General features: G+C 36.2%; 2 protein-coding genes across 5 annotated transcripts in view; both read right to left on the bottom strand.

The window, feature by feature from the left end:
* Positions 1-6834, bottom strand: part of LOC128988439 (ATP-binding cassette sub-family B member 6-like) — a 45187-nt gene extending 38353 nt beyond the window's left edge. Inside the window, exon 1 of one of the 2 annotated variants that reach the window (XM_054409717.1) lies at positions 6809-6834. The gene's annotated coding sequence lies outside the window, so the exon portion shown is untranslated. Of the gene's footprint in view, positions 1-5126; positions 5635-6808 lie in introns of those variants that run through there. The other variant, XM_054409716.1, reaches the window with a different exon arrangement.
* Positions 6835-11471: 4637 nt separating this feature from the next.
* Positions 11472-16449, bottom strand: LOC128988440 (ankyrin repeat and SOCS box protein 2-like). Of its 3 annotated transcripts, none has more exons than XM_054409719.1 (2): positions 16376-16449; positions 11472-13343 (listed from the first exon to the last, which is right to left on the bottom strand). In XM_054409719.1, the coding sequence occupies exon 2, from the start codon at positions 13339-13341 to the stop codon at positions 11668-11670; it is 1674 nt and encodes a 557-aa protein (XP_054265694.1). In that variant the 5' UTR covers positions 13342-13343; positions 16376-16449; the 3' UTR covers positions 11472-11667. The 3 variants fall into 3 exon arrangements, with proteins under 3 accessions (XP_054265694.1, XP_054265695.1, XP_054265693.1); XM_054409720.1 differs by lacking the exon at positions 16376-16449 and adding an exon at positions 16114-16243; XM_054409718.1 differs by lacking the exon at positions 16376-16449 and adding an exon at positions 15762-16104.
* Between the last annotated feature and the right edge of the window lie 3744 nt (positions 16450-20193).

Here is a 20193-nt window from a genome sequence, read left to right as displayed (position 1 = left end):
GTCTGGAGAGTGGGATCTGTTTAAGAGCAATAGATTAAGTTATTTGCAATCCAATAATGCTAAGGGAAGGGAGGTAAACAGGTCCGTGACGTAGGAAGAGATGAATGAAGTAGTAAAGGCGAGTTTTTCGGAGTGTGGGAACTGTTTATGACGATTAGATTAAGGTATCTTGGTATCTACAATCTTAAAATTCTATGGGAAGAGAGTGAAACAGGTCTGCGACGTAAGAAGAGGTAAAGAAAGTAGTAAGGTGAGCAGTGTGGAGTTTGGGAACTGGAAACCGTTTGTAGCAGTTAGATTAATGTATCTGCAATGCTGAAATGCTATCAGAAGGGATGGAAGCATGCCCACGACATAGAAAATGGTGAAAGAAGTAGTAAAGGCTAGCAGTGCGGAGTGTGGGCAATGTTTGTGGCAATTAGATTAACGTATCTAAAATACTAAAATGCTATGGAAAGTGATGAAAACAGGTCCACGATGTAGGAAGTGGCTTAGGAAGTAGTTAAGTATGAACATATTGTGAGAACCGTCTGTGGCAGTTAGATTAATGTATCTTCAATCCTAAAATGCTATGAGAAGGGAAGGAAACAGGCCCCACGACGTAGGAAGTGGTGAAGGAAGTAGTAAAGGCTGGCAGTGCAGAGTGAGGGAACCGTTTCGGCAGTTAGATAAATGTATCTAATACTTAAATGATGCTATGAGAAGGGAAGGAAACAGGTCTATGACGTAGGAAATGGTGAAGGAAGTAGTAAGGCTTGCAGTGCAGAGTGTGGGAACTGTCTTTGGCAATTACATTAATGTATCTGCAATCCTAAAATGCTATGGGAAGAGAGGGAAACAGGTCCACGACGTAAGGCGGGGACACACTCGTCATACACCCTTCCAATCCTACTACGATCCGATTTTCGGGATTCCATAAGGATCGGTGCGGGATCGGAGGGGGTGAGCACACATGTCATATACGCTTACGACCCATCTCCGATTTCCTCCTCTGGGTCGATCAACAGTCTGATTTGTAAACTACGTGCAGAAGGTAATAAACATGTTCAAAAACTTAAGTCAGACATCTCTGGAGGGCAGTAGAAAACGGAGAATTTGGGTCCATTCTGCATGGCTGGAAAGTTAGGTGGAAGGGCCCATTTTATAAATTAAACACTTTGGTTTTTCTCTCTCGAGTTCGTTTGGCTCTTCTACCCGTCCGATTTTCATGATTGAGGTCTCAAATGGAAGGTATGCACGCACAGATTTCACATCAAGCATCGTCATATACAGATCTTAAACCATTATTCTTAAAAACCTTAAGAATAAATGTGATTTTAAAGAAACAACAAGGATCGGAGTATGACGTGACGCGTGTCGGAGAGGTGTAAACACCCGCGTTCAAAGTTAAGTACCATTCCCCTCTCCGACAGTCATACCACAGTATGATCGGAGTCGGATTGTAAGGGTGTATGACAAGTGTGTCCCCGCCTGTAGGGGGTGGTGAAGGAAGTAGTAAAGGTGGGCAGTGTTGAGTGTGGGAATGGATTAATGTATCTGCAATGCTAAAATGCTATGGGAAGAGACTGTAGACTGTAGGTTAAAATGATTATGAAGCACGAATCGTTACATATTTCGATACGTATTCAATCGTTTACAATAGAAATTTACAACTGAGTTGACAACAGCTGAGTTTTACTCCTTAGAGGCTAAATACGAATTTTATTCCCTAAAGAGTAAAAAAGCTACTTTAGACCCGCAACGCATGCATCAATGACGACTGTTTTTACTGCAGTATGACAAAAACAATATAATATGAACCCTTGATGACTCCGCTCAATTTTGTGGATGCATCTGCGAACGCCACCTAGTTTTATTGTTTTATATGTAGGTAGTACACTAATTCAGTTGTATTGTTTGGTTTTCTGTTGCAAGCAAATATCACTGTCAGCGGACCGCTTGGAGGCATGACACACGATCCTAAGTGCTGAATCTCTGCAAGGTGTCAGCATTTTCATTCCACTACATCAGGTTGTTAACACGACCTTGTGAAGAATCCAGGACAGTAGCCAGTTTAATTTCAAGTTAATAGACTTTTTTTAATATAGGTAAAAATTATATTTTTTTACCATTGTAAGTAGGTAGGCCTCTACTTAACATTTGCATAAGTATATTTAACTTAAACTTATAGGTAGGCCTAGGGCCTATACAAAATATAGGCCACTCAATGAACGCGATAACTTGAGTAGGCTAATTTTTGTCCGATTTAGATAAAATTTGGCTTGAAAATGCAGGGCAGGATCAACTAATGAGTTTGGAAACCAGCATGTTCGGACTATGGGATTGAGGTTTGATTTTAGTCATAGGACCCAAACTAAATAGACAAAAGTAACAGAAAAATGAGAATTAAATAAATAAACTACTTGGCCTATGCGAGGCAAGAATGACCCTCTTGGCTACATTTGCCACACAAGAAAAGTTTTACCTGCCCCACCTTCAAAAGTTCATGGGCAAGTGAAGTGAGTGGGAAGTTCACGGGTATCTTTGAACTTAGAGCATAAGAATTCTCGATTTGACGTTATATTCTGAATCAACATTCAAAAATATGTTGAAATTTCAGATTTATTTAACAAATAAAGAGATTTAAAATTGATAAGGTTTGACATTGGCTTTGGCGTAAACAGTTGAAATATGTATAAGCATTTTTTTGCCAGTCTAAGATGAAGTAATAATAAAATCAGCCTCGTCCGTATTTAAATTAAGTAGCCATTCTTTAACAAGACGTTTAAAAGAGACAATAGATGTGGCGTCAAATAAATTTAATACAGAATAGTATTTACAAAAATTTTGAAAAACTATGTGAGATATATAAAAAGAATTTGTTATTGAAAAAGTGTTGTATACCTGTAGTAATGTGGACTTGAGATGAGTATCTGGTGTTATGAGAATGTAAGGTTTCATTAAATATTCTAGTGCAATTCTTGAAAATGTTAATAAGTAAACATTTGATATATAAGTTAGTTTGCGAACTGTAAGAATTGATGTTTCCTTAAATAGGGCGTCAGACGGAAATCGTTTAGATTTACCAAAACCAATCTTTTAAAAGTGACCTATGAGCAATATTTAGAGGTTCGGGCAAACTTTTAAAACATCCCCCCCCAGGCTATAATCCCAAATGAAAGCAAAGATTGGACGTAAGAAAAGTAGGCAATTTTAATTTCTTTTAAGGTTAGAACTCCATTCATTTGTCGAAAGGCAAACATGTATTTCCTGACCTTACTCCTTACACTTTGAATATGTTCAGCCCACTTCAGCCGACGGTCAAAAATTACACCCAAGTATTTATATGAAGCTACCTCTTCAATAGCTTCGCAATTACAAGACAAGTTAAGGAAATCACTACAAGAATGAATTGTTAGGTTTTGTAAATTATAATCTGTGTTTTTACTACCAATAGAAATAGGCATAAATTTTGTTTTTGATATGTATAAGGAAAGAATATTTTGGTCTAACCATAGGCTTCTTATAGCTAAATATTACAAAACCAGGTCCAAAGAACAAGAAATTATAGAATTTAGGTAAACATGTAGGCTATCTTCTGTTGAGTGATAAGCCGTGGTTATAGGTAGGTACTTAAGTTACCCCAGTTGAATATGTATAAGCATTTTTTTGCCAGTCTAGAACTTATCGTTTCCACATTTTAATAGAATGAATGAATGAATGAATGAATGAATGAATTATGAATTTATTCCACCACATATATAAAATTACACAACCAAATGTACAAAAGAAAAAAAAGGGTTTTATGTAAAACTAAACTAATTAACTAGGATACATGTGTCAAAGGTTGTTCCTATCTAATTAGTCCTGGAATTAGCAGACATAGGCTGTGCCTGTGCGTCTGCTAAGTTGCTATAAAGATTGAATGAAGTTAAGTGGTGCAATTTAGTTTTATTATTTTGTATGAGTGAAAAGTATATTTAAATGACTTTCAGCAGTTAAGAAATAGTAATGTAATAAGTGAACAGTACTCTACAACAAAAAGAACATGCAATTATCATCCAACAATAGAAGCGTCGGAGAGAGAGCGGCTAGGGTGTGCTGTCAATGTCGAGGTCAAAGTCAAGTCAATGGTCAAGTCCAGGGTCGCGGGCCGATTCCGTCGCGCCGGTAAGATGAAGTAATAATAAAATCAGCCTCGTCCGTATTTAAATTAAGTAGGCTAGCCATTCTTTAACAAGACGTTTAAAAGAGACAATAGATGTGGCGTCAAATAAATTTAATTCAGAATAGTATTTACAAAAATTTTGAAAAACTATGTGAGATATATAAAAAGAATTTGTTATTGAAAAAGTGTTGTATACCTGAAGTGTAGTAATGTGGACTTGAGATGAGTATCTGGTGTTATGAGAATGTAAGGTTTCATTAAATATTCTAGTGCAATTCTTGAAAATGTTAATAAGTAAACATTTGATATATAAGTTAGTTTGCGAACTGTAAGAATTGATGTTTCCTTAAATAGGGCGTCAGACGGAAATCGTTTAGATTTACCAAAACCAATCTTTTAAAAGTGACCTATGAGCAATATTTAGAGGTTTGGGCAAACTTTTAAAACATCCCTCCCCAGGCTATAATCCCAAATGAAAGCAAAGATTGGACGTAAGAAAAGTAGGCAATTTTAATTTCTTTTAAGGTTAGAACTCCATTCATTTGTCGAAAGGCAAACATGTATTTCCTGACCTTACTCCTTACACTTTGAATATGTTCAGCCCACTTCAGCCGACGGTCAAAAATTACACCCAAGTATTTATATGAAGCTACCTCTTCAATAGCTTCGCAATTACAAGACAAGTTAAGGAAATCACTACAAGAATGAATTGTTAGGTTTTGTAAATTATAATCTGTGTTTTTACTACTAATAGAAATAGGCATAAATTTTGTTTTTGATATGTATAAGGAAAGAATATTTTGGTCTAACCATAGGCTTCTTATAGCTAAATATTACAAAACCAGGTCCAAAGAACAAGAAATTATAGAATTTAGGTAAACATGTAGGCTATCTTCTGTTGAGTGATAGGCCTAAGCCGTGGTTATAGGTAGGTACTTAAGTTACCCCACTTAACCCTAATATACCGTACCGTACTTACATTGGAAAGTTAGGCTAAGTTTGATTTTCAAAAGTCAACAACCATTTAATATCTTGAAGAATAAGCCTATATTATTGAAATAAAAACAAAATTATGATTAACATATCACAAAAAAAATATCTCTGATTAAAATATCTTGCGTTAGGCTTCAAAACTATGAACAATAATAAATTTGAATGTAAAAATAGTAGAAAGTAACTTGAATTTCACCGCACTTTTGTGACACTATCAAATCAATCACTAGACAGTAGATTTTAGTCTTCCAGTCCAAAAATTTGTTATTCTAAAGACAAAAAATCTTTGTACATAACAAAAGCAAAGTCATGTAGAAGTAGAAGGTTGTGACGGACGATTCTTCATTACAGACATGACATAAATGTCTCAAAAAATTCCCTAGTCATCAAAATTCAATACTAAAACACTATCAGTCGGAACAGAAACAAATTAATTTATTCTTATTGGTTATGGTTAATGGTTATTGTATTGCACCAAAATTATCTGTCTGCTCCTGCTGACCACTCCACTCCACAGTTGTGTATTTAACCAGCTGTTTTCTTGTTAAAGGATCGAAGAGATACGACAGTACACTGACTCTCTCATTGAGTGTAGGACCATTGATTATATACTTCTTGTATAAACAATCGATAATACTAAACATAGTCTATTATACTTAACCTACTACAAAACTAGTAATATAAAAGTACCAAATATGTAGTTTATGTAATAGAGTGAAAATTTAAAAACATACGTTTTCAGGAAGAGCACTTTTAAAATTTTTTGTTCCGTTTTTTGAAACTTTTTTTTATTTTTTTTTATTTCATTGACATTGAAAGTTTCATAAAATGTCCATGGTAACGCAATATCTTTGGTGATTTTTTATAAATCGAGCATCTTTGATGGAAAAACACGAAATTTTGTCACGACCATCACGGACATAAAACTGAATATTAAAAATAGTTAATATTATTTTTATAACTATGTTTTGCTATAAATGAATTTACTTTCATGGCCATTATACAATAAACAGCTCACTAAGCTTTTGGTATATTTTGGTCTTTCTAGAAAAATTTAAAAAACTAAAAAAGTAGATAAATGCCAATAAAATCTTTTAAGTTTGTATAACTCCGAAAACACTTACCTCATACCTGAAAAATCGTTATGTTTTTATAGAGGTGTGCTTCTTTTGTGTATAAATCATTGAAATATGTTGATATTTAATTTTTTTTACATTTTTATGATAGAAATTGTTAACGTGATGGTCAGGGACAAGCGGTACGGTCGTGAATTGTCTAGAATAATCTAAATCTTTCTAAACAATCCTTCAATTATACTGTTAGTTATAATAAAAACATGTGTTTCAATTGAACTAAACTGTTCAATTTACAATGATACTTACAATGATAATTTACAATGATAGTTATTGTCACGACCAAACACAGTATAATCCATAAGGCTGGATGAAAAAACCTGCGATGGTCGTGAAACTTTGGTCGTGATATTACGTGTTATTTGGCTCTGTTCTGGCGGTAGCCCTGCACCTCATGTTCGAGGATACAAAGTGGACTTCTAGGTTAATGTAGCAATTGAAATATCATATCAACAAAAATTAAAACCACGTCTACTTCATCAAATGACTACGTACGGTCATGGACACACCAAAATTACAAAAAACACAAACTTACCTTTATTTATCTTGTAACTACTTCTTTCAACACAAAACGACCGGCACAACAAACTTGACGTACACTCCGAACTAGTCTCTAAAACTAACTGACGCAATCGACGCCAACCTTGCCACTGTCGTGCTCCAAAGTTGCAAATTTTTCCCAAATGGTCGTGACGCCAAATCGAGGGACAGACTTATTTTGTCATGGTAGTCAGTTTGCAATGACAATAAAATTATAATATGCTCCTTTTTTATTTATTTATTTATTTATACACAATTTACAATAGCTACAGGTATAAACCCAAAACAGCTGTAATGAAAAATAATACAATATTAATACATAAAGTGAAGAACAAAAAAAAAATACAAAAAGTGCACATAAATAGACAATTCAAAACCAGTGATGATAATAGTCAAAAATTTTTTGTAAGTTTAATAACTATTGATGACATACAAATATGGCTTTATATATTTCGGCATGAATAATTAGTCTAAAAACAGCGTGAAAGTTGGAAAATGTACCCTAGGGACACGTCATGGTCGTGAATTTCGAGACTTTGTACGTATTTTAACCCAAACTAGTGGCTTGTAGGGCCATAAGTCCCTAAAAAGCTCAATAATATAAAAAAAATTATTCTAATATTTAAAACAAACCAAGAAATACCTATATTATATGTGTGTCAGAATAGATCACTGTACGCCATATCTTTTGTGTAAAAACAGTTTGTTGTTAGCCTTTGTTTTCCTTTGTTGATGTTATTCTCAATAAATTATTCGAATCACTACATTGGTTGAACCACAGAATATACAGGGTTGGGCAAATGTGTGGATACCCCTAGTTAACTTTTTAATGGGTGACACCAGGAAAACTAAACTCCACATACCTTCATAAAAAATAAAACTGCACTTTTTGGACGGTATCCCAATTTTTCCTGGGACCCCAAAATGGTGTATTTTGGGGGTAGCTTCAAAATTTTAAATGTAAACCTCATCGAGTGACACCTCATGTTAAAGGCCTTTATTGAAGAAGAATATCAGCGAAAACTAGAGGTCTCTATCTCAACCCAGTACGACATGGCGGTCATTTGAAATTCATCGTACAATTTACCCTCATTAAAAGTTTCTCTCAGGCTTATGGAAATTTAAAATGACCGCCAAGTCGTACTGGGATGAGATAGAGACCTCTAGTTATCGCTGATATTCTTCTTTAATAAAGGCCTTTAAAATGAGGTGTCACTTGATGGGGCTTTATATTTAAAATTGTTGAGCTGCCCCCAAAATACCCCATTTCCGGGTCCCGGGCAAAACTGTGATACCGACCAAAAAGTGCATTTTTGTTTCTTATGAAGGTATGCGGAGTTTAGTTTTCTTGGTATAACCCGCTAAAAAGTTAATATGGGATATTGATGCCTACATTTAAGTGGGTTCTCTCAGGCTGATGAAAATTTAAAATGACTGCCATGTCGTACCGGGTTGAGATAGAGACCTCTAATTTTCGCTGATATTCTGCTTTAATAAAGGCCTTTAAAATGAGATGTCACTCGATGGGGCTTTACATTTAAAACTTTGAAGCAACCCAAAAAATACCCCATTTTGGGGTCCAAGGAAAAATTGGGATACCGTTTAAAAAGTGCAGTTTTATTTTTTATGAAGGCATGTGGGGTTTAGTTTTCCTGGTGTCACCCATTAAAAAGTTAACAAGGGGTATCCATACATTTGCCCAACCCTGTAGATAAAGCCTAAAGGCAGCAAACGTATAATTAATTGTTTGTGAATAAATAATATTAATTTGAAACTGTTTTTCTTTGTCACAGCTAATTTGAGGGAACGGCTGGGCGTAGAAACGGCTCCGTGTTTAGCCCGGACGTGTTTGACGCGGACACCCTCAAAATGGTGGTTCACCCGGACGGACGCTTCAGAAATCCCCGCGCCACAACCGGATGGGTAAATCGGCGCTTTTCACCCCCATTATATCGAGTAAGGACGACGCACGGTGGCGTTTCCCTCCCACTACAGGGAATTATCATTATCTTAACCAGAACTGGTGGTCCATAGCTACCAGTGGGAGAAAATACTTTTAATTTTATTTATTATTAATTATATTCATATTTCAAATATAAAACATTGTTATTACTACCTGTATAATTATTGCAAGCACGTTGCAATGTGCAACATAATCTATCTATATATATAAAAGGCAAAGCCCTCACTGACTAACTGACTGACTGACTGACTGACTCACTCACTCACTCATCACTAATTCTCCCACTTCCCATTTACCTAGGAGGCTGAAATTTGGTAAACTGATTCTTTAGGCATTAAATAGGAAAACTATTTTTATTCTGATCGGACTCTCGGGCTCCGCCCCAGTGGCTCTGGAGTTTCCCATGTTAACCTTATGAGTACTCATATTTAAATGGAATTAATTAATCTTATCAGCTGTTTTAATTAAACAAGTTGGTTCTGTTCTATGATGTGCAATAGCATTAAAGTTACAAAGATTACCAACAGGGTGCAGCACTAATATTTTTTTTTTATTTATGACAACAGCTAATTTGTAACCAAAATTTGCAAAACCTAATTTGCAACCTGGAGGCGAGTTAGCGTAGCGAACGAGCTAACCTGAAGGCAAGTGAGCGCAGCGAACAAGCTCCAACCTAAAAGTGAGTGAGCGTAGCGAACGAACTTCAACCAGGACGTGATTGAGCCATGCGAACGAGCTCATCTTGAAAATTAAGAAGTTAAACGGGGCAAAGCCCGCGGGTACAGCTAGTAATATTATAAATTACAAATATTGGTTTTTAGCAATCACTTTTAAATCACTTTTAAAAAGTACATTAACTTACACTGTTCCATTATCTTTTTGCTTTATGGGTATTTGTTCAGTCAATCGTATTAACTTTATTAAAGTTGACAATGTTTATTAATGGTAAATGGGTTATAGAAATTTCTCAGCCTAGACCTTAAAAAGTTATAATTTAACAATGACTTTCGAACATTTTATAAGGATTATGGCTGGTAACGTAATTAAAATTAAGACTTCTCGGTTAGTTAAGTTAACATATGGCTTTTTACTTCATTCTAGTGGTTTTCAATAGTGAATTATGTTGAAACTGTCATAAGGAGCTAACTGGAATCCTAAGGGTTGTGTACAAGTAGTCCAGTCAATGAATGATCCAAAAGTGGGTGTAGAGTGTGTGAGCAGGTAACTAAATGATTCCTTCAGAGACTTGTTCAGGGGGCTTAGGGTGTTAACATACCAAAAGTCCTGACTCCTAGGTGGTGAGCCAGGGGACGGAGGGGGGAAAGGGGGGGGGGTAAGGGAACAATTTTTTGTTTTTTTTATTATATCTCGAAAACTATCAACTTTTTGTATACTATACTAAATTATAAAATTTAAGAAGATTACATTTTCTACAAGAAAAGTATATAATGTGTGTATTTTGGTTGAACAGATTACTTATTTAATTAATGTCTTATTAAAATACTCCTTCCATAAGAAATACATGTAAATTAGTATGCGAAATGGGGCGAATCCTATCCGCCCAGAGGAAATATAACCAATATTCTGGAAATCTTGACAAAATTTCCAGTAATTTGACACTTTAATCATAAAAATTGATCCAAAATTAAGGCAAGGGCGAGGTAACAAAAATGACGTTTTGGTGTTTTTTATTAACAATTATAAAAAACCCTCAAATCATCCTGTTTTTAAACGCTCACCCTCGCTTTAATTTTTGACAAAATTTTATAAGTGTCAAATTGCTGGAAATTTTACCAAGATTTCTAGAATATTTGTTATATTTCCTTTGGGCGGATAGGATTTGCCCCATTTCGCATACTAATTTACATGTATTTCTTATGGAAGGAGTATTTTAATAAGATATTAGTTAAATTAGTAACAACTCGTAAATTGTTTAAACAAAATAAACACATTAGGCCTATGTACTTTTCTTGTAGAAAATTTAATCTTCTTCAATTTTATAGTTGAAATATTTTAAAATTTATAACCACGGTACGCCTAGGTTTACCGGTATGGTTGTGCTGTAGAGGTTAGTCTGATGAATGGCCAAGCAGTCTACAGCTTTGTCTCCTCGAGCCAGGAAACTGCATTGACTGACGGGTGGCGTCGTCCTGTAATCCAGCTATTAGGAGGTCACGAATCGTCGATATTTATAGGCATGCACTGTGGATGTGATACTCCCTGGTGTGGATTAACGTCCGCACGAGTGAGTACTACGACTATCCGCTGTACTATCCTGATAATTAGACCAATTCGTATATACCAAGGAAAAATGTGGTTCGGATTCCACTATAAACTGTAGGTCCCTTAGTTGCCATTATCTGTATGGGCTATTAATTAACAGCTGTGTCTAAGGAATGTCGGCCTTAGTCACTAACAAGACTACAAGATCGCGCCACATCCTACACTCATCTCCATTCATACTTGGCTTAAAATACCTACTATGTATGGTCACCATTTCATTGAACAGTATTAACAGTATTAATAGTAGTTTAGTATAGTATAAAAAAAGTTGATAGTTTTTGAGATATGATCGAAAAACACAAAATGCGTACCTTTAATCCTCCCCTTTCCCCCTCCACCCCCTGGCTCACCACCTACGAGTCAGGAATTTTGGTATGTTAACACCCTAAGCCCCCTGAACAAGTCTCTGAAGGAATCATTTAGTTACCTGCTCACACACTCTACACCTCATTCCTTGACTGGACTAAAGGGTATATTTGCTGGAGAAAATATTAGTTAAAAAAGCTAACAGCAAGCAAATTTACAGCTGTGTTGTAAAAATACTACCTATACATTTTTGTTTAGGCCGATATAATATATAAAATTTGTACAAAATGAAAGAAAACTGTTTAAATGAAACTAAGGAATGAGTATAAGTCTTTGGGAATCATTAAACCAGATAAATGCCGCCTGAACAATGTTGGGCAGGATTCAGTCTCTTTGTGAAGTTGCTTCCTGATAACTGTCCTGCAGTAATGAGTTAAGGGATGCACTTTTTGAGTAAGCAATTCTTTCCTTTTAAAACTATAAGTTAAATAAGGACGAAGATCTTCTAATGGTTTATAGTAGGGTGCCAAAGGTAAAAGAGCCTCAAGTATATTTTCTTGACTTTTATAAGTTTCGTCTATAATCCAATGGATAATATCTTCTGGCTCCAACACATTGGAATATTGCAGAAGCAACAACACCGCTTCTGTGTTTTGCCTCATGATTGCTTGTTCCATGGCAAATGGCATCCTACCATGTGGTTCGTCTGGGTCTACATTTCTGTCTAGTAAAACTTTCAAGCATTTCAAAATAATGTCCGAAAAATAATTCGAGGCGACTAGTACGGCGCAAATTGGACTAATGTAGTTAACCAGCGGGTGCTTACTGGTGACATTTAAAGGAACACCATGTTCAATCAGAGTGTGAAGAAAATCCAAAGTTGAATCTCCCAGCTCACACATTTTACACTCCAGCAAAAATGTAATTGGAGTGTGCAAAGTAAAAAGGTCATCAGTGTGACTCTCTGGACAAACTAGCACTGCAGCGTCCAAATCAGATTTCAACACTTGGTTTAAAAACTCCAGGTTTTCTGTGTCGATAGCGAAACAAATCAAACTGTTCAACCATTTACCAGATGCTAATCGTTCAAAGTCCCTCTCCTCGTCAAAAGTACAGTATTTGAGGATACACTCATTATTGGTTTCCCTCAAAATCAAACTGAACAACCTAAAGTCACCGGTGCAAGCCGCAATATGGAGAGCTGTAACACCATGTCTGTCTGCGATGTTTACATCAGCTCCTTGGTCCAGGAGAAACTCTACACCAGGCACGTTGAGAGACTTTACTGCGATCATCAGTGGAGTGCGTTCATCGCAGTACTTCAAATTTATGAGATCATTTTGTTTTGAAACAGACAACAACAACTTAGCACATTTGAAAAGACCATTTTGACAAGCAAAATGGAAGGGGTAGTTACCTTTGTACTCTATTACGTCAGGTTTGCCCCCATTCTCTAGAATATACTTACAAATATCATAACTGACATTATCTGTCCTTCTATTCAGCATGTGAGAAGCAACAGTTGCATGTAATGGTGTATAACCGTCATGATCTGTCACATTGACTTTAGCCCCAAACTCAATCAATTGTTTCACAATGAGTACATTACCTTCACTGCATGCAACATGAAGTGGAGTCATGTCCAAAACTTGGCTAAGATTAACATTACATTTTTTTTGTTCTAGTAAAAGTTTCACGTTCTTTACACAATTTCTCTGGGATGCCACATACAAAGGAGTTTCTTCGAGAAACGTTTGGGCGTTGACATCTGCAGATTTGTGACTCAGAAGTTCTTTCAGACATTCATTTCTGGTATCTTCCGCAGCAGCTTCATGAACAGGTGTCGATCCTCGGAGGTCTGGTAAATTGGCACTAAAGCCGCAATTTAATGCTTCCCGTACATCTTCTGGCTTGTTGTTGACAACAGCTCTTACCAAGGGAGTGGATAGAGCCCAGTCTGTGTAGTCAAATGCCATAGCTGAAACACATAATGGATTTGTAAAATAATACAGAACACTTAGTACACAAAGAGTCCATAATTATAAAATCAAAGTTTGATTATTACATCTAAAATATGTAAATTTGTTGCCAACCAAACCGACTGAACAATTTTAGCATTGGTCTATAAGTGAATCTCACACATTAAAAAAAAAGTGTAATGCATTTGTAATATATATGATATCAACAATAATACGCAACAATCATCAGTGGTAAGTTTTTAAAAGAAGAAGAAGAATCACTACATAGGTTGAACCACAGAATATAGATAAAGCCTAAACTAGGAATTCATACTAATTCTAGCAGTCCTCCAAATAATCTGCCAATAAAGAAGGTTTAGTCTTGACCATTTTTTTTTTTTTTTTTAAGAAAGTCTAAACTTAGAAGGATTTTCCAGAGCAATTAAGATTTTTAAACCAATGTATGTATATATGTATGATAACTGGAACATTTGTAAATTGTGAGCTACAGGTCTGATAATATTCTTATATCTGGTATTGTAAACCCATTCCTTATAGTGATCATAAAAAGTTAGAATTTTAAAATTTTGAAACAGTTTCTGACGAGGGGTTCTAGTAGGAAGAACTTTGCCAATAATTTGTGTTTTTTTTGTAATTTAAAAATCTTTTTTGTATGAGGAGAGTTACCCCAGAACCAGATGAGTTACCGTACGGTATGTCATTAATGATGAGAAATACTTTTAATACTTTTTAATACTTTTCAATGAAATACAAAGTAGGTATTTTAAGCCAAGTATGAATGGAGATGAGTATAGGATGAGTGGCGCGATCTTGTAGTCTTGTTAGTGACTAAGGCCGACTTATTGCTTACACAGCTGTTTAATAGCCCATACAATGGCTAATGGCAACTAAGGGACCTAAAGTTTTTATAGTGGAATCCGAACCACATTTTTGCCTTGATAGGCTATATACAAATTGGTCTAATTTGCAGGATAGTACTGCGGACAGTTGTAGTACTCACTTGTGCGGACGTTAATCCACACCAGGGAGTATCACATCCACAGTGCATGCCTAATAATATCCACAATTCGTAACCTCCTAGTAGCTGGATTACAGGACACGCCACCCATTAATGTTTAGTTGTAAGTAGGTACAGTAGTTTGATGAAAAAAGTTCTGAAAAACTTATATATATCAGAGAAACAGTGGCTAATAAAGACATTTTAATTTATTTATTTAATAGTGGGTCCTCTTAAACAAAAGCATTGTGTCATCTGCATAGGCTATTAAAAGTTTCATTTTTGTTATGTTTGGCAGATCATTGACATAGATAAAAAACAAAGAGGGACCCAACATTGACCCCTGTTGCTCTCCACGTTGCACTTAATTCCAGGATGAATTTACATGTTGACAATTTGTTTATGATTTTAGTTCTCTGATATTGATTAATTAAACTTAAATAGGAAGAAAACCAAAGTTGTTCTTTTTGTACAACTCCAATTTTGACTAACTTAGGGTATCTTTTCCATTAAAATATCGTACCATCTGCGACCCATCCAACGCCCCTTTAGTTTGTCGCCCCAATCCATACCCCGCTATGTCATTACCGGTAACCATTTGTCATCATTGGCTATTGATTTTCGGGTATTAAGTTTTAAGTCCTTTTCTAAATTCAAATTGTGATAGGTATTATTATTTTCAATATAATTTGTTAACTGTATTCAATTGCCTTCTCAAATATTTGAGAAAAACATGAGTAAAACAACTGTGTACGATAATTCTCAAATCATTAACACAATTTTTTTATAATGAACTTGACCTTTCTCCCATAACAACACACAACTAAAATGCCTAAAATGGTTCCACATGCCTAAAATAAGAACTGATTAGGCCTAGTCTCCAAACGAATCGTTCACAACGATTCATTGCAAATGAATCGATTCCATTGTGCATGAAATCGTTTTTTACCCGCTGTTAGCTATCCACAGTCCAACAAGACATACGGACTTGTCCAAAGCACCATATTAGGCCTACCATGCCTAATGCTCAATGGATCTTAAATTTGTAATTTTTAACTTCGTTTTGCAGCCACTTTGGAGTCTTTACAACAAATCTGATTTTATTTTAGGATGATTCAGCATGCAAAAAACTGTAGGGTAAAATATTTAATATTATTTTATTGTTTTATATGTAGGTAGTACATTAATTCAGTTACTTAGTTGTATTGTTTGATTTTCTGTTGCAAGCAAATATCACTGTCAGCGGACCGCTTGGAGGCCTGACGCACGATCCTAAGTGCTGAATCTCTGCAAGATGTCAGCATTTTCATTCCACTACATCAGGTTGTTAACACGACCTTGTAAAGAATCCAGGACAGTAGCCAGTTTAATACAAGTTAATAGACTTTTTTTACTTAATATAAAAATTATATTTTTTTACCATTGTAAGTAGGTAGGCCTTTACTTAACATTTGCATAAGTATATTTAACTTAAACTTATAGGTAGGCCTAGGGCCTATACAAAATATAGGCCTACTCCATGAACGCGATAACTTGAGTAATTTTTGTCCGATTTAGATAAAATTTGGCTTGACAATGCAGGGCAGGATCAACTTAATGAGTTTGGAAACCAGCATGATCGGACTATGGGAACAAGGTTTGATTTTAGTTATAGGGCCCAAACGAATGTTTTGTTGAATGACATGACCAATGCGTTAGGCTTCAAAACTATGAACAATAATAAATTTGAATGTAAAAATAGTAGAAAATAAATAACTTGAATTTCACCGCACTTTTGTGACACTATAACTAGACTTAGTAGATTTTAGTCTTCCAGTCCAAAAATTTGTTATTCTAAAGACAAAAACTCTTTGAACATAACAAAAGCAAAGTCATGTAGAAGTAGAAGGTTATGACGGACGATTCTTCATTACAGACATGACATAAATGTCAAAAAAAATCCCTAGTCAACAAAATTCAATAAAAACACAATCAGTCGAAACACAAACAAATTAATTTATTCTTATTGGTTATTTTATTGCACCATAGACTAACCTGTTTTATCTATGATTGCACCAAACACCAAATTAAATTATCTGTCTGCTCCTGCTGAGCTGCTGACCACTCCACTCCACAGTTGTTGTGTATTTAACCAGCTGTTTTCTTGTTAAAGGATCGAAGAGATACGACAGTACCTCCACTCTCTCATTGAGTGTAGTACCATTGATTATATACTTCTTGTATAAACAATCGATAATACTAAACATAGTCTATTAGCACTTAACCTACTACAAAACTAGTAGTATAAAAGTACTAAATATGTAGTTTATGTAGTAGTATAAAAGAAAGAAATCAGTGCAAAACAATGTCTAAAATGAATTGCCTAATCAATCAATCAATTATTTAAGATGGGGACGCCACTATGTACGTATTTTAACCCAAACCAGTGGCTTGTAGGGCCATAATTCCCTAAAAAGCTCAATAATATAAAAAAATATTCTAATATTTAAACAAACCAAGAAATATATTATCTATGTGTCAGAATAGATCACTGTACGCCATATCTTTTGTGTAAAAAACAGTTTGTTGTTAGCCTTTGTTTTCCTTTGTTGATGTTATTCTCAATAAATTATTCGAATCACTACATTGGTTGAACCACAGAATATAGATAAAGCCTAAATGCAGCAAACGTATAATTAATTGTTTGTGAATAAATAATATTAATTTTTAAACTGTTTTTCTTTGTCACCGCTAATTTGAGAGAACGGCTGGGCGTAGAAACTCGGTAGGGGTGTCTAAAGAAAGGTCTTGGTCTGTAGATGAGCAATCAAAAGAGAAACTAGGTTAATTCCCTTAGGGCTCTGCCCCAGTGGCCTTTAAAATTCTCTTCCCATGTTATTCTTATGGAAGAAAAATGGGGGGTTTTGTCACAGCTAATTTGAGAGAACGGCTGGGTGTAAAAACTTATCAGGGATGTCTAAAGGTATTGGTCTGTAGATGAGCAATCAAAAGAGAAACTAAACCGTGTCCTCTTCCATAACTACAATTAGCATTTCATACTTATATGCCAACCCCGTACGAAGGACGGGTACTCTGCTATAGTATATTATAATCATTGATAACATGGTGCCGGACCGGTAGTTAAAAGGGAATTTTTGTAGAGTTTGACGGTTGGATGAAGGAGAGTTGGGGATTTTCTTTAAATTTTTATGGCTTGGCGGATAATTGGAGGATTTTTGCTTCAGCTGGGGTCCTGGGGATAAAATGGGTGTTTTTCCTCGTCAGCACATTTAATATGGAGTGAATAAATAATGTATGTAGTGTAATATATTCACGGAGAGTGAATTTTTACCCACACACTATGGCATGGATAGGTATGAATTCGGGATATTTTGTAGTTAAATGTGATTTTTGTAGAATTTGGAGGATGGATGGAGGAAAATTGGGGACTTTCTATAGATTTTTATGACTTGTTGGATTATTGGAGGATTTTTGCTTTAGCTGGGGATAAAATGGGGATTTTTTCTTAGTCAGATGGGGAATTTTCACAGGTCCAGGGTGGCAACACTGGAATTTAAACAAACAAATCTTACAGACAGACCGGAGACCGCCACCGCCCACCACCGCGCCGTGCACGCATCATACCGTGCATAGCCGAACTGTTCGTGGGAAATAGTTATCTCTATCACAGTCGCTGTCGAAACGTATCGTTTGTAGGTCCAATTTAAATGAATTTAACTGTCATAACCTAACCAAACTTGCTGATGATGAAAATATCGAATGAAGGTTTACTAATAAAAAAAATAAGACAATAATAGGTTTTTTACATACCTCAGTCAAATAGTCCAAAAATGATATTGCTCAACAGCTTACATGTTTCGTTGCGAAGACAACATTTTCAAAGCTTGTAACTCGTCAAAAACACATTTAAAAACACGGACACGAACACAGAATACATTATTTGGATTTGGAAAACAAACAGTTTTTGGACTATTTGACTGAGGTATGTAAAAAACCTATTACTGTCTTAACAATATAGTCCAGGGGCCGAAAACATGAATTTTGAAAAATAGTTCTGTTCATAAAATAAAATTATAAATGTCTCAAAATCAATTATATAATTTTTAAATTATAACATTAAACTATTATAACCTAACCAAACTTAATGATAATGAAAAAATCGGATCAAAAAGTTAATGCCTCCGGTGGGTTTCTTACCACCTACCTCCGAATTATCAGCCCGGTGCGCTATCCACTAAGAAACCCTTGCCGACAGACCATCACCGCCCACCACCACCCACCACTGCTCGAGCGAACATTTATTACCGCAACGATACGAGGAACAACCATAGGTATCGGTGGTGAAGTGGATAGCGCACCGGGCTGAAGTCCTTTCTGCGTCGGCAGCGACATCACGTCGGATTGATGGAGGGGCAATCCCTACGATAGGATAGAGTTTGTGTACTGGGGTTGGTTTTAAACACCCAGTTACAATCTACAATCGGAGCCATGTCATTGACTGCAATGTCAACCTTTTTTGCATGTGACGATGCATTCCATACTGGTGCAGCGTACTCCGCAGCCGACACACTGAGCGCTAAAGCTGAGGTTCTGAGGACATTTAGCACCCCAGCATCTGTTGGTGAGCTTCCTAATGATATTATTCCTCGCTGAGACTATCCTTGTCCAGAACTCTTACATGTGCAGAAAGGACTAAGCAAGAGACATACTCTCGTCACCCATTACAAGGCCACCAACCTGCAGAGCGACGGCTTCGGTCCAGAAAGAGCTTTTTATCACGGACACGAGTCATGGATGGATCACGATCAAGCAATCGGGTGGCAAGGTGGGAGGCCACGTTGACTCCTCCCATACCAGCCATGGAGGAACTGGCTCCTGGTGGAGGCCTTCATTACACGGCGTGGAAGACCCTAAATCGAATCAGGGTCGAGGTACCAAAATGCTAGGCAAACATGCAGAAATGGGGTCTCTTGCCAGACGAAGAAAACATCTTGTGCGCGTGTGGTGCTGTTCAGTGTATCCTCGCCATCTGCTGATCTGTCCACGCCTAGACCAGTCTTGCACATTAGATGATCAAAGCCACAAGCCAATGACAAAGCCATATCGGTAGCTAATTTTTGGAAAAGCGAAGTCTGATTTCCGGACACGGAAAGTAAGTACCGGGTTAAACATTCGGAGGTAGCCGGTTTGAAACCCACCGGAGGCATTAACTTTTTGAATCGATATTTTATATTATCATCAAGTTTGGTTGTTTTGGTTAGGCTATGATAGTTTAATTTTATAATTAACAAATTATATAGGTAATTGATTTTTAAACATTTTTAATTTTATTTTATGAACAGAACTATTTTTGTTATTAGTAAACCTTCATTCGATATTTTCATTATCAGCAAGTTTAGTTAGTTTTTGGTTAGGTTATGACAGTTCGGCTATGCACGGTATGATGCGTTCTGCACGGCGCTGTGGTGGGCGGTGGTGGTCTGTCCGTAAGGTCACCGAGACCTGTGGCTGTGTTGCGGTAATGGTTTTCGCTCTAGCAGTAGAGGGTGGTGGTGGGCGGTGGTGGTCTGTCGGCAAGGGTTTCTTTAAAGGGGATTCGCCACCACTAAAATGGGTGTTTATTTTATTTTTTACAATCTTCCAAAAATGACATTTTCTTATTGTTTATGCTTTTGACAATATCCATGTAAAGTTTCATGCATATTTGACCATATCCCCTTAAACCAAAACGATAGTACGGTAGTTAACCGTTGTGAAGTTAGCGGATCTTTTCATCGGCGCCTTTCGGATTGTAATAGATACGGGTTGGTACGCCTGCGGACGCCACAAACGCGTTTTGCGGGGATGTCGGA

This window comes from Macrosteles quadrilineatus, unplaced genomic scaffold, assembly GCF_028750875.1.
Source record: "Macrosteles quadrilineatus isolate MER2022 unplaced genomic scaffold, UCM_ALF_1.0 Scaffold_3__2_contigs__length_128488019, whole genome shotgun sequence".
Classification (NCBI taxonomy): domain Eukaryota; kingdom Metazoa; phylum Arthropoda; class Insecta; order Hemiptera; family Cicadellidae; genus Macrosteles; species Macrosteles quadrilineatus.
Note: the sequence above shows the minus strand (reverse complement) of the source record. Positions and strands in the feature narration are given on the sequence as shown.